Here is a 16,934-nt window from a genome sequence, read left to right as displayed (position 1 = left end):
ACTATGGGTCAAGAAATGTCATGAGGAGCCTTTTGTGAGGCGCATCTTCTGTTTCTGATTCTTTCTTCAGGGATTTTGCCATTAAGGAAATTGAAGGGACAAGCGACAGCAAGTTACTTAGGGCCTCAGTATAAATTGGCCAAGTTTGCTTTGTGTGAAATAAGATGTTTTTTAGCTTTTGTTAAAAATGAGGCTAAAGTAACAAAATGGTATCACAGTAAAATACCCCATGCAGGAGGATGTACATGGTGATATTACTGTAATAGATCATATTACTGTGCTGCTATTATTGTGATAGATTAGGGTAATTAAGTGTGTAGATTTATTTTTTAAAATATAAGATATTGAAGTATTTATGCATTCATTTAATTTTAAATCTTTAAAGAATTTCAGTGTGATACTTGAACTACTGAAGCTTGTAATACCTTGCTGAATTGTGGTTGTGGATAGATGTATGGCTTGCTGGATGTCATGCTCCAAAGAAGCATGTACACAAATAAATAATGAGGCACTGGACAGAAAGTCAGGAACACGACGAGGAAAGGTAGATTTCTTATAAAGACTAAAGAACATGCAGGGTAATTTTTTTTTCCCCCACTACCCCCAAATCTGTGATTTTTAATTGAATAAAGATTTATGTATTTTTTTTTTTATTTTGCTGGATAGATTTAGACCATCTCTAATTACCTTCTGACACACTTCCTTGTCATTCAGGCATATAGGGATGCTCAGGTTTCAGTGAACTCTGACTGTGGACGTCTCAGGGAGATAAGTTTGGAAAATACTGCTGCTTTTAAAGGTTACCTGTCAGTTTTTATATATACAGCTGTGAGCCAAACCAATCTGACCTCAAACCAGAGCTGTTGTTTAATAACACTCTGCCTTTCTTTTTGAATATCTCTTTTGCAAATCTCCCAGACTTGATAGCACTATAATAATAATAGATGTGCAAAACTTATACTGCCTCTTTTAAGTAAGTGTTGTAATGTGTCTTGGAAAGGTGGGTAGTTAGTCTTATCTTCTTTATTACAGATGGTAAATTAGAGGTACAGGGAGAGAGCCCCAACCATCTGACTCCCCCTCCTCATTCTCATTGCTTGGTTCAGTAGTGCAAATCTGGACAATATACACTTTCAGTCTAATCTCTGTGTTCCTTTGCATTGCAGTGCCCAGAACAAGGATTTTGGCTACTGGTGGAGCATCGCATAATAAAAAGATATTACAGGTAAGTAGAAAATTGAATCAATTGAACGGGAAACACGGTTATATCTACATTTTAATTTTGGTATTCAACATCCAAATTACTGCAACTTTATGGGAAGGTGTGGATAGAGGATTGTGAAAGTGCTTCAGGTCATTAGGATTTTTCCTGAGGTTTATTGTGGAGACTAATGCTAACTTTGTATTGAACTTTAAATTTATTTACAGCTCACTAGTTTTATGGATGTGTATTTGAAACACTGGTGATTTCCAGGTTTCATTGCTTATGTCAAATCAATCAGCAAAGAAAGCAAGAAGAAACTTGATAAGATACCTGAGATATTTATAGTTTTTGTCATTAAAGTCAATGTTGGTCCTTAGACCGAAACTGGATTATCCTGGTGATGGACACTCAAAAAATCAATCGAAACCACCAAAGGAAAAACACTCAAAACCCTGTCCCTGTTGTTTTGGAACATCTGTTTCTTATTAGCATTGTGTCACATATTAATAGAGTGCCTTCTGTGTAGTCGCTTCTCCCTCTTCTTGTCTTCCTCATCTGCTGCTGTTGCTGCACACCTAACACTGGTTAAGATACTTTGTTCCAAGAATATCCTGGGATTTCTCTACTCCACTGACTGTACCAACAAGCTTCCCTTTGACTAGAGATGGGCTTGGAGATGAACATCTACACCACGTAGCACTTGTCTTAGCTTTGGGCTGAGTCCTGTGCACAGGACTTAGTCAACACAGGGTGAATTGTGTTCTCTGGATGCCAGTCCATTTCCATTAGCTACAGAAAGACCTGAGGCCAGCCTCAGCTGCACACCATATTCTTTGTCAATCACAGTTTTACAGAGTGAATGTGATCTTTCCTGCAAAACATGACTTAGAATAAATGGAGGTTGGAAAGCAAAGGGCTTGCTTTCTCCTAAGTCATCTAGAACGTGTGTTTGTAGAACCATAGGATGTAGAGCTGACGGGGACACAATGGACAGATTTGGAATGTTTTGCCTGTAGATGTTACTTCACTTCATCTGCTTTGGTTATTTTGCTCAAGAAGTTGATGTTGGAAAATTGAGTGGTAAGTTAATGGCTTAAAATATTGGTCCCCACTGAAATAGTTCTAGTAAGAGTATGTTAAGAAAAAGATTGAATTAATAGATGCTTGCTTTTAAAGCAGTATTTAGATACTAGGAGGGTCTCCATGCTGTGGAATGAAGGCTGAGAATGGAATGTTTTTGTTACTCATTATTTTTAAATAGCTGAAAATTTGTGGTTGTGAGAGTGATTCCTGTGAAGCTTTCTCTTCAAGTGTAGCAACAGAGCTGCTTTTAAAACTCATTAGAAGTGTCTTAAAATAATATGATCAATACAGTGTCATCCACTTAATTCAATCACTGGTTAATTGGATCCTCCTTTTTAATTTAATCAAAACCTCAGAAACCATATCAGTTTCATGAAGAATAACAGCTTCCACCCTTATCGTGGTCAATTTTGGATAATTTGTTCCAGGGCTACAAGAGGGTATCGTTTAATTAATCAACATTCACTAACTCCTGTATTTTACATAGCAAGGAAGGCATCTTTGGAAATTGTGCTTAAAAAATACAGCTATAGTACAGCAGTTTTCTTCACTGCTCTGGGAATCTTTTTATAATATATGTGGGGCCTGATTAATGACCATGTGAAACACAGTGAAATATTTTTAACAGAAAAGCCTATAATAGTTTCTTTTCAAATTATTCATGAGAGAGATCATGGTTTTGAGTAACATACTAATTATATGAACTTTTAATAATTTTAATTCCATAATCATGTGACACAAATGATAGTTATTATTTGTAGGATTACAGTACTTATTAGCATTACTGAACAGAGCTGCATTGTGTAAGGCTCTGTAGAGGTGCAGCACAAAAGACCTCTGTTGTCCAAAGGCATTTACAGTTCATGCATAAGGCAAGGAATACCTACTTGAGATGAAGAGATGAAGAAACAGATGGTGAATGTGGTGAAACCAGACAGATGGGATGGACATTTTAATATAGCGCTCTGTGACCTTATTTCCAGGGGACTTTTTAATGGATACAGTGGTTAATTTTCCATTTGTCTTCTAACACTGAAGCTCATTTTTTGCTCAGTTCTTGCTTACTGACAGAAATTAAGCAATACTGACACCTCAGTATTAACAGAAGAGAGCATAAAAAGTGTGTAAGATTAGGCTTTTATTGGATTCTAATTAGCAACTAGATGCTTTTTTTTCAGATTACCAAAATTTGTAATTATTTAAGGTTTTTATGTGCAGATATCCCTTATTCAGAGAAAGAGACAAAATCCTTTAAAAATGTAGCACACTATTTTTACTGTAACATATATGAATTTAATTCCTTAGTCATCTTATGTGGAGTCCTGAGCCCCATATTGAGGGAGATCTCACAGCATGTATGGGACAGCTGGGTGATCAGGCCTAGCCAGTATTTTGGGGTCTGGAGCACACACCTCTTGAGGAGTGTCTGAGGGAACTGGGATTGTTCAGTCTGGAGAAGCGGAGGCTCAGGGATGACCTTATCACTCTCTACAACTGTCCGAAGGGAGGTTGTGGTGAGGTGGGGCTTGGACTCTTCTCCCACGTTACTGACAATAGAACTAGAGGCAAGGGCTTCAAGTTGCACCGGGGGCATTCAGGTTGGATGTTAGGAAATAATTCTCTGAGAGAGTGGCCAGGCACTAGAATGCACTGCCCAGGGAGGTGGTGGTGTCACTGACCCTCAAGATGTTCAAGAAACATTTAGATGTTGAACCGAGGGACATGGTTTAATGGGAAATATTGGTGATGGGTGGATAATTGGACTGGATGATCTAAGAGGTCTTTTTTAACCTCAGTGATTCTATGACTCTCTTCTATGATCAGCAGGGCTGTGCATACCTGGATTGGGTTTTGGTGGTCACAAATCTGAGTGATTTGTATTTATGGACACTGTGACCTTATTTTAGATTCTTATATACTAATGTAAATCAGGTGATACACTTTGCTAAAAGTAATAGCATTCAATGCAAGTTAAATCTGAATTGTTACTTGCTTCTTGTGTGACCTGAGGGACACCTACAATCCTTGGGGAGATGAAACCAAAATATCTATTTCATTTGGAGTAAGTTGACTGTATTTTCAGTGAAGTGTTCTTGAATCTACTGTGTCCCTGTACAAATTTGTCTTCATTTTCCCTCCATAATATTTTCTTAAATCTACACTGTGAAGAAGAGTGCATACACTCAGCAAGTGCAAGATGCTGGTGTAGATTTCAGTGCAGTGGGTGGGATGGTGCATGGTGAAAGGAACTTAGTATCTGTCGGATATCTAAACAGATTCTTTGCGTGGATTACTTTCTTTGTACTGCCAAACCGATCTGAGAACATGCAGCCTTGCTTCATCTTCATAGCTAAGGATTACTCAAACACAGGAAAACTCCTGGTATGTGTAAAGCCTGTGAGACCAGCTCGTGCATCATTATTTTGATAACCCTAATGTAATGGGAGTGCTGGAGGCAAAGACAACTGGTCTAGCAGACTTTTATGCTGTCAAAGTTGAGAACTGGTTCCTTTGTTCTTCCTTTCTGCTTGGGTCAGCCAACCCCAGTTGCATCTCTAGATCAGATTTACCAATACTCCATTGTGTCACAAGTTCAGAAGACTCACTGTTGCCTTTGGTACTTCTTTCCATGGGTACCCAAGTGCTCTGCTGGAGTGTATGTATTATTGTCTGTTTTCCTGGGTAGTAATAGGGATTGCTTATCCTTTGTCTTTCATGAACATGCATAACTGATGCTCTGATACTTCCCAGGTCCTGTCTGACGTGTTCAATGCACCAGTGTACACTATCGATACTGCCAACTCTGCTTGTTTAGGAAGTGCTTACAGAGCAATTCACGGTAAGACTGTAAGGAGATACTTCTGAGTGGTCTAGATGTTTAATTTCAGTTGGTTAATACTTAGGATTAACGTTAGTGAAAATGAGGGGGGAATAAAACTGGGTGAATCAGACTGGAAGGTCACTGAGGTCAAAGCAAGGGAGAAGTTGCTTTAAAACACTTGGATCAGACCCAAGAATAACATTTACATTATAATTCAAGTCTGGTGGCTGCTTCTCAGCTGGGGAATAGGGACTGGAAACTGCTGAGATTGGCAGGGTTGAGTCCAGGAGCTTTATGTGTTGTGTAGTTGTCTGAGTGGCTGAAATGGTCAAAGCAAACTGAAGTTCCATCCTAGCAAAGAAGATACATGACAACAGGGACCACAAGGACAAGAATACTGCTGGCCAAGTAAATGTTGCTAAACCTACATAAATCTTCTTGCTTTTGAATGTCGAGACATACAATATACAAGCGTACTGGCTTCACTCTCAAGCTATGTGCACTTTATCTTGTAAGAGCATAAATGCTGAGATACTTTTAGGTTACCCAGTCAGTCTGTTGTAAGTACTAAATCACTCAGTGTAACGCATCAGTCTAAGACCCAGATTTAAAGTGTTAATGAACTTGTATTTATTAATGCATGCAGTACTATGTTTAGGATAGGCCCCCAGCTATTTAAGAGTTCAATCCCAGACAGGACATCATATTAAAGATTTTTTAAAGTAAGTTTCTAATACCTTATTGCTAAACAAGTTAAGGAATGAGGATCAAATTCTGAAGTCATTGTCTAGGCCAACTGTTCTTAACCTCAGTTTTTCTGATTAGAATCTTTAGGATTTGGCCCTTAATCATAGAATCACTAAGGCTGGAAAAGACCTCTAAGATCATCTGATCCAATCATAAGCCCATCACTGCCACCATGCCCACTAAATCAGAAATGGATAGCTTCTGTAAAGGTTCATGTAAGATCCATGCTATTGCACAAGCAGGGAAAAGATAACATCAGTCATCAGGAAAAATCAGCCAAGTTGCATTTTTAGAAGCAAGTTCTGCTGTCACATTATAGCATCTGAAGACTACATGCTCTCTTGCATTTGAAAGCAGCACAGCCTAAAGTTTGACTCAGTGTGTTTAACACACGCAGCATGCTCTCTGCTTTCCAGAAAAGTCTCAGGGATTCTGTCAGGCAAGGCATGGCAGAGCAGTGTAAGCAGCAGTTTGGTTATCAGTATCTTTGATGCCATAATGGAACTATTTTTGCAACTTGGAGGCTAGATCTCCAAACTCTGTACTCAGACTTTGCCTACTGCTTCAGCAGTCACCAAAAGCTTTCCAGTGCACAATGCTACAAGCAAAATTTTGTCCCTGAATACAAGCAAAACGTAGAGCCATCACTGAAGTTTTTGCAGTTATTTCATACGTGTGGAAGATATAAAATCTCTCTGCCAGTTTGGCATGTGTAATCTTCAGGCTTGACTGACAGAGCGGTTGAGGGAAGATTTCAGATGCCATGCTGCCATCAGGGCTCCTTAGCTCAGGTGCTCTGCCAGCCTTGTGTATTTCTAAATGGCATTTTTGATTGATGTGTTCAGCTGACTCACTTTTGACCAGCCAAAGGAATTGAGTATAAGCAAAGACTTCCTAATATAAATAAAATATTGATGGCAATGGCTCCTTAATAGCATTAGAGTGTACATCTGGGTACAAGCAGGGTTTTCCACAGTTCACTTGGGGAACTTAGAGCTCTAACAAGGAGCTCCTGAAATGCTGTGATCCACATGCTGTGGTAGTAGGACTGCTGTTATTCTGCTTCCTTCTATATCAATGTGTTTAATGATTTGCAGCATGCTTTCTTGACACCCTCTTCACTTCCTTTTTAGTTTAGTCACATTTTGTCCTTGAATCTCTTGCTTCCACATATTTCCACTGCTGTTTACTATATTGTTGTAACCATAAATAATTACTGATATTGTTGAATAGCGTTTCTGCTGCCTGCCTATTCTCCAGGGTACGAATTGAGTGATTGGCAAAAACTCAATCACAGCATCCCCACTTCCCAGGCTAGTGCACTGGAATGTAAGATTTTTTGCTGTTTATCCTTCAGTCCTGAGTGCTGACCTGACCGGGGAAGATCAATATAAGGTATTAATTTGCCTGGGAGTCAAGGCACATCCCTCATCTTGCTTTTTGCATTGATCAGGATTGTGACTCTCATTGCAGGACTTGTAGCTGAGACAAATGTGCCCTTGGCTGATGTTGTGAAATTAGCACCAGAGCCCAGATTGACTGTTACACCAACTGCTGGGGCTGAGGAGGTGAGCAAGCTTGGGAACGTCATTTTTCTTTTCATTTCCCGTCTGCTTTAAAATATAGCAGTAAACTAATTTTTCTAATGAAATGGATTAGTCTAAATAATATTTTGCTGCACAATTCTTAATTCTTATTGGGAAAATTTATTTAATTTGGGGAGATGCCTGGTGTAATGATGTAGTAATCTGCATGATCGCCCTATCTAGGTCTGAAAGAGTGATTTATTTTTTCTTTCCCCTAACTGGCTGTGACTGGAGAGCAAAAGTGACTTCCTGAAGAGGCTGAAGTAGTTATAAAACATGTTGAATTTGGATACACGTCCGGTTGTAACTGATAGTAACTGATTAAACAAGTCTTTACTTTTTTTTTCAGGCAGCAGCATTGAGAAAGACATGGTGATAGTGCTTTTCAGATTTTAAACAGTGGGTAGCAATTCTTTGCTGCTCTCAGTTGAAACAGCTGAAATCTTGCCAGCAGGGAGAATTCAGTACTCACAGGTCTTTGGCATTTTGCTCATCCTGGGAATTTCAGCTTACTTGAAGGTGAAAATTGTGCTTTATTGGGCCACATACGTAAAGCAAGACAAGTAGTCATTGTTGCTAACAGCACCATTCCTGCCTGTATTCCTGCCCATGCAGGACTTGTTGTCTTGGGCTTTCCAGTGCTACCTCATACCTCTTACTACCAAATGTCAGTGGCCTTAATTTACAACAGCTTCTGCAATGTAATGTCAGCTAATAAATTAAGAATGTAACACAGCAAGATTCCTGGAGAATATGAGTTTAAATAAGCAAAGGTGAGTCTACCTCCATCTTCAGCTGTGTATCAAGACAGCCTTACATTCTCCATTTATGATGTTTGGTTGTGCCCTAACATCAGGCAACAAGGTTTTAAAGCTTTTATTTAAACTGGGAAATTAATGATCTGCCAAAACTACTAACTCCCAGCTACATATGTACTGGAGCACTAGATATCATCATGAGTAATAATAGAAATGATCATTCTGCACTGTGCCTGCCAGCGTATTATTTAATTATTAACTGAGATGGAGGAGCTCAGTAATCGAATAGAAGTCCCCTTCAGAAATATTAAGACATTGAATAATTTAAACTTGATTGATCTGATCTCATTTGCTCAACTTTCCCCTCCCTCATTCTGAAAGATAAAATAATTAACAGCAGTGTCCTGTGTCGCATCTGCTGCAGCTGGAGGCTGCTGTGGGGGCTTCAGGAGCAGCTCCCTGCTGTCTGATCCAGCCTCACGTTACTGCCTTGTACCCCCCAAATTGCTCACTGCTGGAGAGCTGGCAGGTTGCTTTGGTGGAGGTGCAGCATGCTCGAAGTCCTGCTGATGACCCCAGTGCTATAAAGCTCAAGGGCAGGCGATACAGCTGTCATTCAGAGAGGCCATGCAAGAGCAGCAAGCACCTTGTGCCCCTGCAGGGGCCAGAAGGCCTAGCTGGAAAGACCAGTGGGGAATTCATTTACCTCTTCCTATTTTACTGTCTGCATAAAACGGCCTGGAAGCTAAGAGTTAATTATCTCCCTCTCGATACTTTTCTTCTCCTTTTCCACTTGGTTAGACCTGGCTCTCACAGCACATCTTTTTATTGGTTTTAAATGATGTACAGCAGAGAATTATTACCGCAGTAGATAGAAGTGAATGATAGAGAAGGCAGTGGCTGAACAGCATGTGAAGGAGTAACTGTTCCTGTGCTTCAGCTTAGCTTGCCAGCTTCATTCCATTAAGAGCTGCTTCTTGCAATTATGTATTCCATACCAATTTTTTTCTTCCCATCTTATAATTTTACAGTTGATGGTGGACTCCCTGGCTAGTTTCATGGCTGTGAAACTGCAGAAAGCCAGGGGGCCTGTCAGTAATACAGTGTGTTAGCACGAACGGTGCAGTAAAAATTCATAATGTGATGAGTCAGTTTGATTCTGTTTCTTACAAAGCTGCAGCTCCCTGTCCATCCAATTTCATTCTGTTGAGTTTAGAGGCTTTCACTTAAATGACGGTTCTTTTTATAAACTTCAAAGTCATCCCGAGGTTAGATTCTGTCTCACTGAGGAGCTCTTCTGAAAGAATCTGGCTAACCAATGTGAAATTGCCTGGACCACTTCCCTACATTTTCTGGACAGCTACAGCTAAATCTTGGCTGAGCGGAGAAAAAACAGGTCATAACACAGCTGTCTGGTCTGGTTTTGTCCTTTCTTCCTGCTGTAGGTTGTAGGCAATATGTGCTACACCCTTAGAAGGAAGAAAACCTCCTAGAGACAGAGGTCAGATGCAAGTTTCATGCAGCCTCCTCTTCAGTGCCAAGGCCTGTGCATGCAGCAGAACTTTCCAGAAACACAACATGGAAGAAAGATGAAATCACAAGATGGGAAACATAGAGTCATGCGTGATGTTAGTGGAAATTGAGGTTTTGTATGTTGCAAGTTGTCAAAAATGTAATTTCATGCTATAGCAGACCATCCTGCCTGGAAGAAGCCATCCTAAAGAGAACAAATCCCTCCCTGTGGCTGACGGTTCAGCTGAACACGATCTCACAGTGCATTTGTAGGATGTGGTGGCTCCTGCACCCAGAGCTTATTTGTAATTCAGTATGTATAGCTGTGTAGACACCCACATAGATCAGAACGTATTCTGGATGCAACCACTGTGGTGATAACCTTTGGTCATGACTCAGGCAGGCTAGTTGAAGTCAGTGTTGAAGTCAGTCATCTGTGGGTTAACCTGATGAATTTCTTTTTTTTTAATTCATATTTGCAGAATAACAAAAGTTAAGGTCATCTAACCTCTTTGGAGTCTTTTCATCCCGAAGGAAAAAGATTAATCAGAAACACTGAGCATGACAGAAATAACCAGGAGGTTGTAGAGTAATAAATATACGTTAACAGACAGAAAGGATCTATTATTATGGCATTAGAATTCAGCTCTATTCTAGTCATCTGTTAAACGGAGATGGCTGGCTTGTTGTTTAATTAGGCAAAAAAGCAGGAGGGGGAACATGATTATGTAGAGTTGGTCACTTGTGTTTGTACAAACCACGTATGTGTAAGATAGTGTTAGATTTATTGCAATATTTGGTAGGGTTTTGCAGGGAGAGAGCATGATGCAGGTCACTAGCTCTGGATATATAATCTTTGATTGCATTATTGACCCTATTGAGACGTATTTGAGACGTCAATCCTGCAAATGTTCAAGAAGGAAAAGTGTGGGTATAAGAGGTTTTCTTGACTTTGGCGATGTGCTTTGTAAGCATGCGGGTTTATAGAAGTGACCCTGTTACCCAGGAAAGTCATAATGACCTTTTTATTGATTTAAAATAATGATATTTTTGTTGAATTAGATTTTTTGGGGGGTGGGATGTTTTCTAAAATTGGTTTAGGTTGCTAATGTAGTGCAAAGCAGATAATAATAATACAAGTATGGAAATATGATAATAGGTATTGATGAAAGTTTGATTAAAGCGATTTGGGTAGCCAATAAGTTTCAACCTATTAAACTGTTTCAGATATGCCTACAGAAGGGATATGTGAAATAAATGAAGGGACAGTTGGGGTGTGGTTCCTTGGAGTCATCTCCAGAGTTATTTCTGGATGCTGTCATATTCTTTCTGTCCTAAACATATTCTTTTTGTGTTAAAAAAGGTGAACAACGGCAACAATTTTAAAATAAAATGTCTGTATCTCTTGATTGCTTAAGAAAATCTCTGATACTGAAGTCATTTGAATTTAGTTTAAAGAAAAAAAGGAACCTATCGAAAGTAGCAAGTGTTTGCAAGGGACTGATTAATTTTAATCTATTCAGAGTAGATTAAACGTACTTGGGTAGATTAAAATTAGATAATCATCAGCATCATCTTTGTAATTTGTAAATTTTGATTTGCTCCAATCATTGGCAAACAACGCATTGCAGGAGACAGAAGGATCCCTGGGATTGTCACTTGCAGTAATCATTTGTAGCTGGTTTTGCTCGTAGAGAACGGAAGGGACAAAGTCCCATTATTGTAGGCGTCATATAAAGAAGTGGTAACGGCCCTGTTGGGTTCACAGGCTAGTACTGTGGTGAGATAAAATATGAGGATGACACACTTGATTTAGATTAGAGAACAAGGTAACATCTATCTGCACAGTTTTTCCAGGCAGGGCAAGTCAAGTTATTCTCTGTTATAATGTAATCTGTGTCACCAATTTTTTTTCTTATTTATTTGTGGGATTGTCGGAGTGTGGCCAAGTTGTCCCAGGAGTGAAGTTCAGCATTTGTAAATGAAGCCATCAGAATACTGTGAATATTGCAGAGTAGACTATAGACATAAGCTGGAAAAAAGGCCATTATACAGCAAGGACAATTAAATTATGGACAATAACAAGGTTCATGTGGTGATACATGTAATTACTTTTGCTAAATATCACGGTCTGATATATTAGGTTTGAGGCTATGACAGAGAGGGAATTTATGTTCTTGAGTTTTTATGCATCATTGAGAGTTCTTTATTCCCTTTGGACCTCAATTAGAAAAATAAATCTATATAATTGCCTCAGGAAAAAAGGCTCCTGGAATGGCTTAGGAGGAGGTGCCAACGTTCTGCAGGGGTGGTTTAGCCACAGCAGATGTGGAGAAATATCTTTCACAAACACAGCTGTGTGCATTCAGACCAGGTTCTCCGTGAAGCAGTTTGGTTTCTCGTGTGTGCTTCTTGGGAGCTGTGCTGCTTCGGCCCCGAACTTCAGCTGCTGTAAAGCTGCTATTGAACAGCACTGCGTATGGGAGGCGGGAAGCACCGCTGTGCTTACCAGCCATGATGCACTGATGGTGTCATAGCCAAATTCCCTAATGAAGAGGAATTGAAAACTTTGCGTTAGCCCTCTGAACTATGCTGCTTTTTTTTGTGTTGTTTTTACCCTCAAACGAACAAAAACAGAAACCCAAGAAACGGTCTTGATTTTTTGCTGTCACTGTTTTGTGTTTTTTTCAGATGGCACAAAACACAGCATTCATTTACACTAATGGCTGGGAAGGTTATTGCAAATGCCTGAATTTTGTCAATTAGCAAGCTAAGTGCTTAAGTCCAATAAACAGGAAAAGGAATTGTTATCAGTAAATGTGGCTGTTCATTTATTTTGACACATTTTAATTTAGTGTGATGTATTAACAATAATACTTCCCAGCCTTCTAGTGAATGTGCTGTTGTGTGTTTTGTAAGAGTGCTGCTGGGTAAGTAATAAGGAGCTGCCTTTCTCAGGAGCCGAGCACACTTACCAATGCAGCTCTGCTGTGCTGAATCTTTGTTGAGAAGTACTTAGGGTTTTTCAGATTTACAGAATAGAGAAATAAGAAATAGCAAAGCTTGATTGTAAACGCTTCAGTGAATAAAAGAGCCATTTTTGTTTGACATACCGATACTCCCAGCATAGCGGTGGTTGCCTGCTCAGTATTTTGTTTACTCTGATGTGCATATTTAACAGAAATAGGAGCAAGGATATTCTTTGGGAACATGAAAAGAATATGTATATGCACTTCACTGAACACCCAAGGCCCCCATGTAGTCGGTTAGAGATGGCATGCTGAGCCACGTGCCACTTCATAATAGTAGTGGCTTTTATTTGTTAACTCCATCATCTGTGTAAGTCTCCATGGGCCTTGGTATCACTGCTCTGTAGAGAAGAGGAGCTGGAGCATGGATATGTTTCTTGGGGTTGTTCAGTCTGGAGAAGAGGAGGCTCAGGGAAAACCTCACCACTCCCTACAACTGCTTGAAAGGAGTGTAGAGTGAGGTGGGGGGTCAGCTTCTCCTCCCAGGTGACAGTGATAGGACATCAGGGAATGACCTCAATTTGTGTCGGGGAAGTTCAGATTGAATATTGGGAAAAACTTCTCAGAAAGAGTGGTGATGCAGTGGCACAGCTGCCCAGGGAGGTGGTGAGGTCACCGTCCCTGGAGGTGTTTCAGAGCTGTGGAGATGTGGCACTCAGGGTCATGGTCAATGGGCACAGTGGGGATGGGTTAAGGTTGGACTAGATGACCTTGAAGATCTTTTCCAACCATAATGATCCTGTGATTCTATGTTAGAAGTTTTCCCAGGGTCACTGAGTTAGTCAGATGCATTGGTAGGACTGAGTAGGTTTCTCTGTTTCTGAGTGACAAGTGTTAAGACTATGAATCACTTGGCTAGTGGACAGAGCCTGTTTCTGCTTGCTGTAGATGCTTCTTATCTTCCCTTTGATGTGCTTAATCTGTTGAAGAAATGCACTTTAACTGCTGCAGCATCTTGTGCGTTGATGAAAAGGAGGAGTTCATCAGGACAGATTTGTCCTGCAGGATGTACCCATAAGTCACTCATCTGCCATAGGGGAAGTGGGAAAGAAGCAGTAAGTCCAGGTTCTGCTGTTTAGACTGAACCTTCCCTTGTGGAAGTGGAAAACAAGCACTGAATGTTTCACCACCAGCTGAGGCAGAAGAATAAAACATGGCAATTCTTTGTTTCCTAGATGAGAAAACTGTGCAAACAGTTGATGTTTTTTTCTTTCATCCAAGAAAATATTGTCAATACTGATGGTGGGTGGACAGTTGGACTGGATGAGGTCCTTTCCAACCTTAATGATTCTGTGATGGGTACGGATACTGAGGCCACTGCAGGACTGTATGCCAAATGCACGAGAGCAGCACTGCCTCTTCCTGCAGCCTCGCTGTTTGCACTTGAAACATCTCCTTCCTGATTTTTCTTCATGCATACACAGTTGTTGGTTGCGGCTCTTATCTGGAAAAGGATAAAATGCATTTAAATGCTGGATCTCGCTTACTGATGAAAACCATAATTCAGTTTACTGGGTATGATTCATTACGGCTTTATAACCTCGCTGAACCCGGAGCCAGGAGCGAGACTGCCCTTATTATGAATAACATCAGTGCAGGGGCCTTGTAGACTGTGCTGGCGGCCCATAGGATTCATTGCAGCAGGGATATGACCTTATGGCATCCTCTTAAGGACTGCTCGAGGCTGTACCAGCTCCACACTGGCTTCTGGCAATCCTCTCTTTGTGCTAGCGCCAGCAAATGAGTGAAGCTGTCCTGGCATGGCATCAATTTCTGATTTTATTGGACGGACAATTACAATTAGACATAGAGGTAAGGAAAAAAGGTGTATCTCCCAGATCTGGAAGGGGTGCAGTTTTGGTTTGTACCCTACAGTGTGACTAGACTTTAATTGGGATCTCTTTTGTGTAAGCTGGTCGCAAACAAACAGTTCATCTTTTAAGATATGTCCTGTGATGAATTTGAAACAGAAGAAAAAAAGGAAAAAGTAGTGAATGAAACAAATTCCAGCATGGATCTTGCCCATGTTTAAAGGCAGGGGGCATGTTTCAGTCTGGAGTTGTGAATACATTTGATTCTCAGTTCTACTTTTCATGGCTGTAACAATTCTGATCTAAAAATCCCTGGTGGATTCTAGATAAGGAAATAGGAAAAAGCTGCTCAGATGTTCCATGTTGTTGTGGAAATAAACCGAGTCTTTGTTTGCCCCTGGGTTTACAGTGTAAGGAGACAGGCCATGGAGCTCATCATAGATGGGAAGGTTTATGGGGTGGGAAAGTGCAAGGGAAAGAAGCTAAAGGAGGTATGGACTTATGAGAAGGGTGGGAAGTGTATTTTAGAAAGCCCTGGTCTCATATTGGCCTTTCTGACAGTGGCATTGCACAATGGTAGGGGGTGGCAGGGGCTCATTAGCAAGGCAGAGGAGGAAGGGACAGAGGCAGTGATCCATCGTAAGGTAGAGGAGGGAGGCAAGGACAGGAGTTCTGCCTGGGTGGTTAGGACTGCTATTACTGAGGGGGCATGGCCGACTTGGAGAGGTGACTTTAGCAGAGCTGCTTCCTCTGAAAGCAATGACTTGTGCTTATAGCAAGAGTACAATCACAATAAGAACAAGTTGTGTGTGTCATAAAATTAGGCTGTAAAGGAGATGGTAAAAAAAACGGTGACATTTGAAGGTGGAAGATACTGCAGCATTTTCTCGAGCAAATTGGGAAAAGAAACCTCAAGCCTGCAGTTACCTATGACAGTGCTACTTTTTCAGGTCTGAATGTATTTTTAACTGCAGCATGATTTAAAAATCTAATTTCTCAATCTAGACATTTGTTTCTTTTTCCCTTTTAGCTCTATCGTCCACTTCTGAAAAGATATGCGGAGCTTGAACAGAAGGTGATCTACAACCCAACCTCCTCCTGTCTCACAAAATAACAAGCAAACAAAATTTATGAGTCGGCTGCAGAGTGGACTCCCAAGGAGATACGAAGAGATTTGCTCAGAATTTAGTGGAGATCCTTAAATCATTTTGTTCCTCTTTGTAGACAAATCATTTGTAAATGACTGAGTTTTCAGTCTGTTGATGGAAAAAGTTGCACTATGATTGAAAACCTAATTAAAAAAAAATCATTGTTCTATGTGTTTGTGACTTCAGTTTTTTTCGGTACTTTTCAGATAGTGCTTGCTGTTCTAGAATATCTGGATGTCCACATCAAGTCCGCTGTTCGTATGAATCACTCTGTTCATCTCTATGAGCTTTGATTCCACGTGTTCAGTGTGCTGGGCTCTCTTCATGCCCTGCTAGTGTAGTATCTCCATTCCACGACCTATTTTGAAACCATCTGTGATTTCTCTCTTATATCTTTGCTTACATAAAACCAACAGAAAGCATCAACATATTCAGTTCCATCTGATTAAAATTTTTTTAACACTTGCTGGGATCCTCAGAGAAGGGGAATTCATAGAATCGTAGAATTATAGAATCACAGGGTTGGAAAGGATCTACAAGATCATCCAGTCCAGTCGTCCACCCATTCCCATTGCTACCACGTGCTACTAAACCATATCTCCTAGCTCCTCATCCAGACTCCTCTTGAACACTGCCAGGGACAGTGACTCCACCACGTCCCTGGGCAGGCCATTCCTGTGCCTGACCACTCTCTGAGAGAACAAGTTTTTCCTTACGTCCAAAAAATTCTTGTTACGTGATGCTGTGGAAATGAACTGTGTGATAAAGCACGATTGTGGGCTTTATAAATTATGGAGATTGCAAATGTGTTTGTAGATACATTGAATGTACCCTATGAGATGCAGGGATAGTTGCTCAATGTTTTATTTGATGTTAGTTTTAGAAAAGAAGAAAACAAGGATCGAACATGGAATGATTTATATGTTTTACACATTTTCATTCCATTTCATAAAGGGTCAGTTCCATCCACACGGTTGTTTGGGGTTATGCTGCTTTCTTTTCCTCCTCCAAGATCATGGCCATAAAGTTCTTTGTTTCATGCTGAGTGTGAGTGCAGAAATAGGACTCTCCTCCTAATAGGGCATGAAGATCACTGTTCTTTATACCACCAATATATCATTCCTTTCTTGGGGATGCTGAGCAGAACTGGTGGCTGTCTTGCCTTGATGCTACTCCTCAGTCCAGATTAAGTAGACACTAGCTAAGGAAAACCTTAGAAAAAATACAGTCCCAGA

The 16,934-nt window shown here is 40.4% G+C and overlaps 1 protein-coding gene across 1 annotated transcript in view; it reads left to right on the top strand.

The window, feature by feature from the left end:
- Positions 1-15,849, top strand: part of XYLB (xylulokinase) — a 79,584-nt gene extending 63,735 nt beyond the window's left edge. The window contains exons 16-19 of the mRNA XM_065744938.1: positions 1,167-1,225; positions 5,039-5,126; positions 7,329-7,423; positions 15,582-15,849. Of these exons, the coding sequence (XP_065601010.1) occupies positions 1,167-1,225; positions 5,039-5,126; positions 7,329-7,423; positions 15,582-15,665 (326 nt within the window). The 3' untranslated portion in view covers positions 15,666-15,849. The remainder of the gene's footprint in view (positions 1-1,166; positions 1,226-5,038; positions 5,127-7,328; positions 7,424-15,581) is intronic.
- Positions 15,850-16,934: the final 1,085 nt, after the last annotated feature.

Source organism: Cyrtonyx montezumae, unplaced genomic scaffold (genome assembly GCF_038088225.1).
Source record: "Cyrtonyx montezumae isolate F1298 unplaced genomic scaffold, pur_monq_1.0 scaffold_32, whole genome shotgun sequence".
NCBI lineage: Eukaryota > Metazoa > Chordata > Aves > Galliformes > Odontophoridae > Cyrtonyx > Cyrtonyx montezumae.
This window is presented reverse-complemented; position numbering and strand designations above follow the sequence as displayed.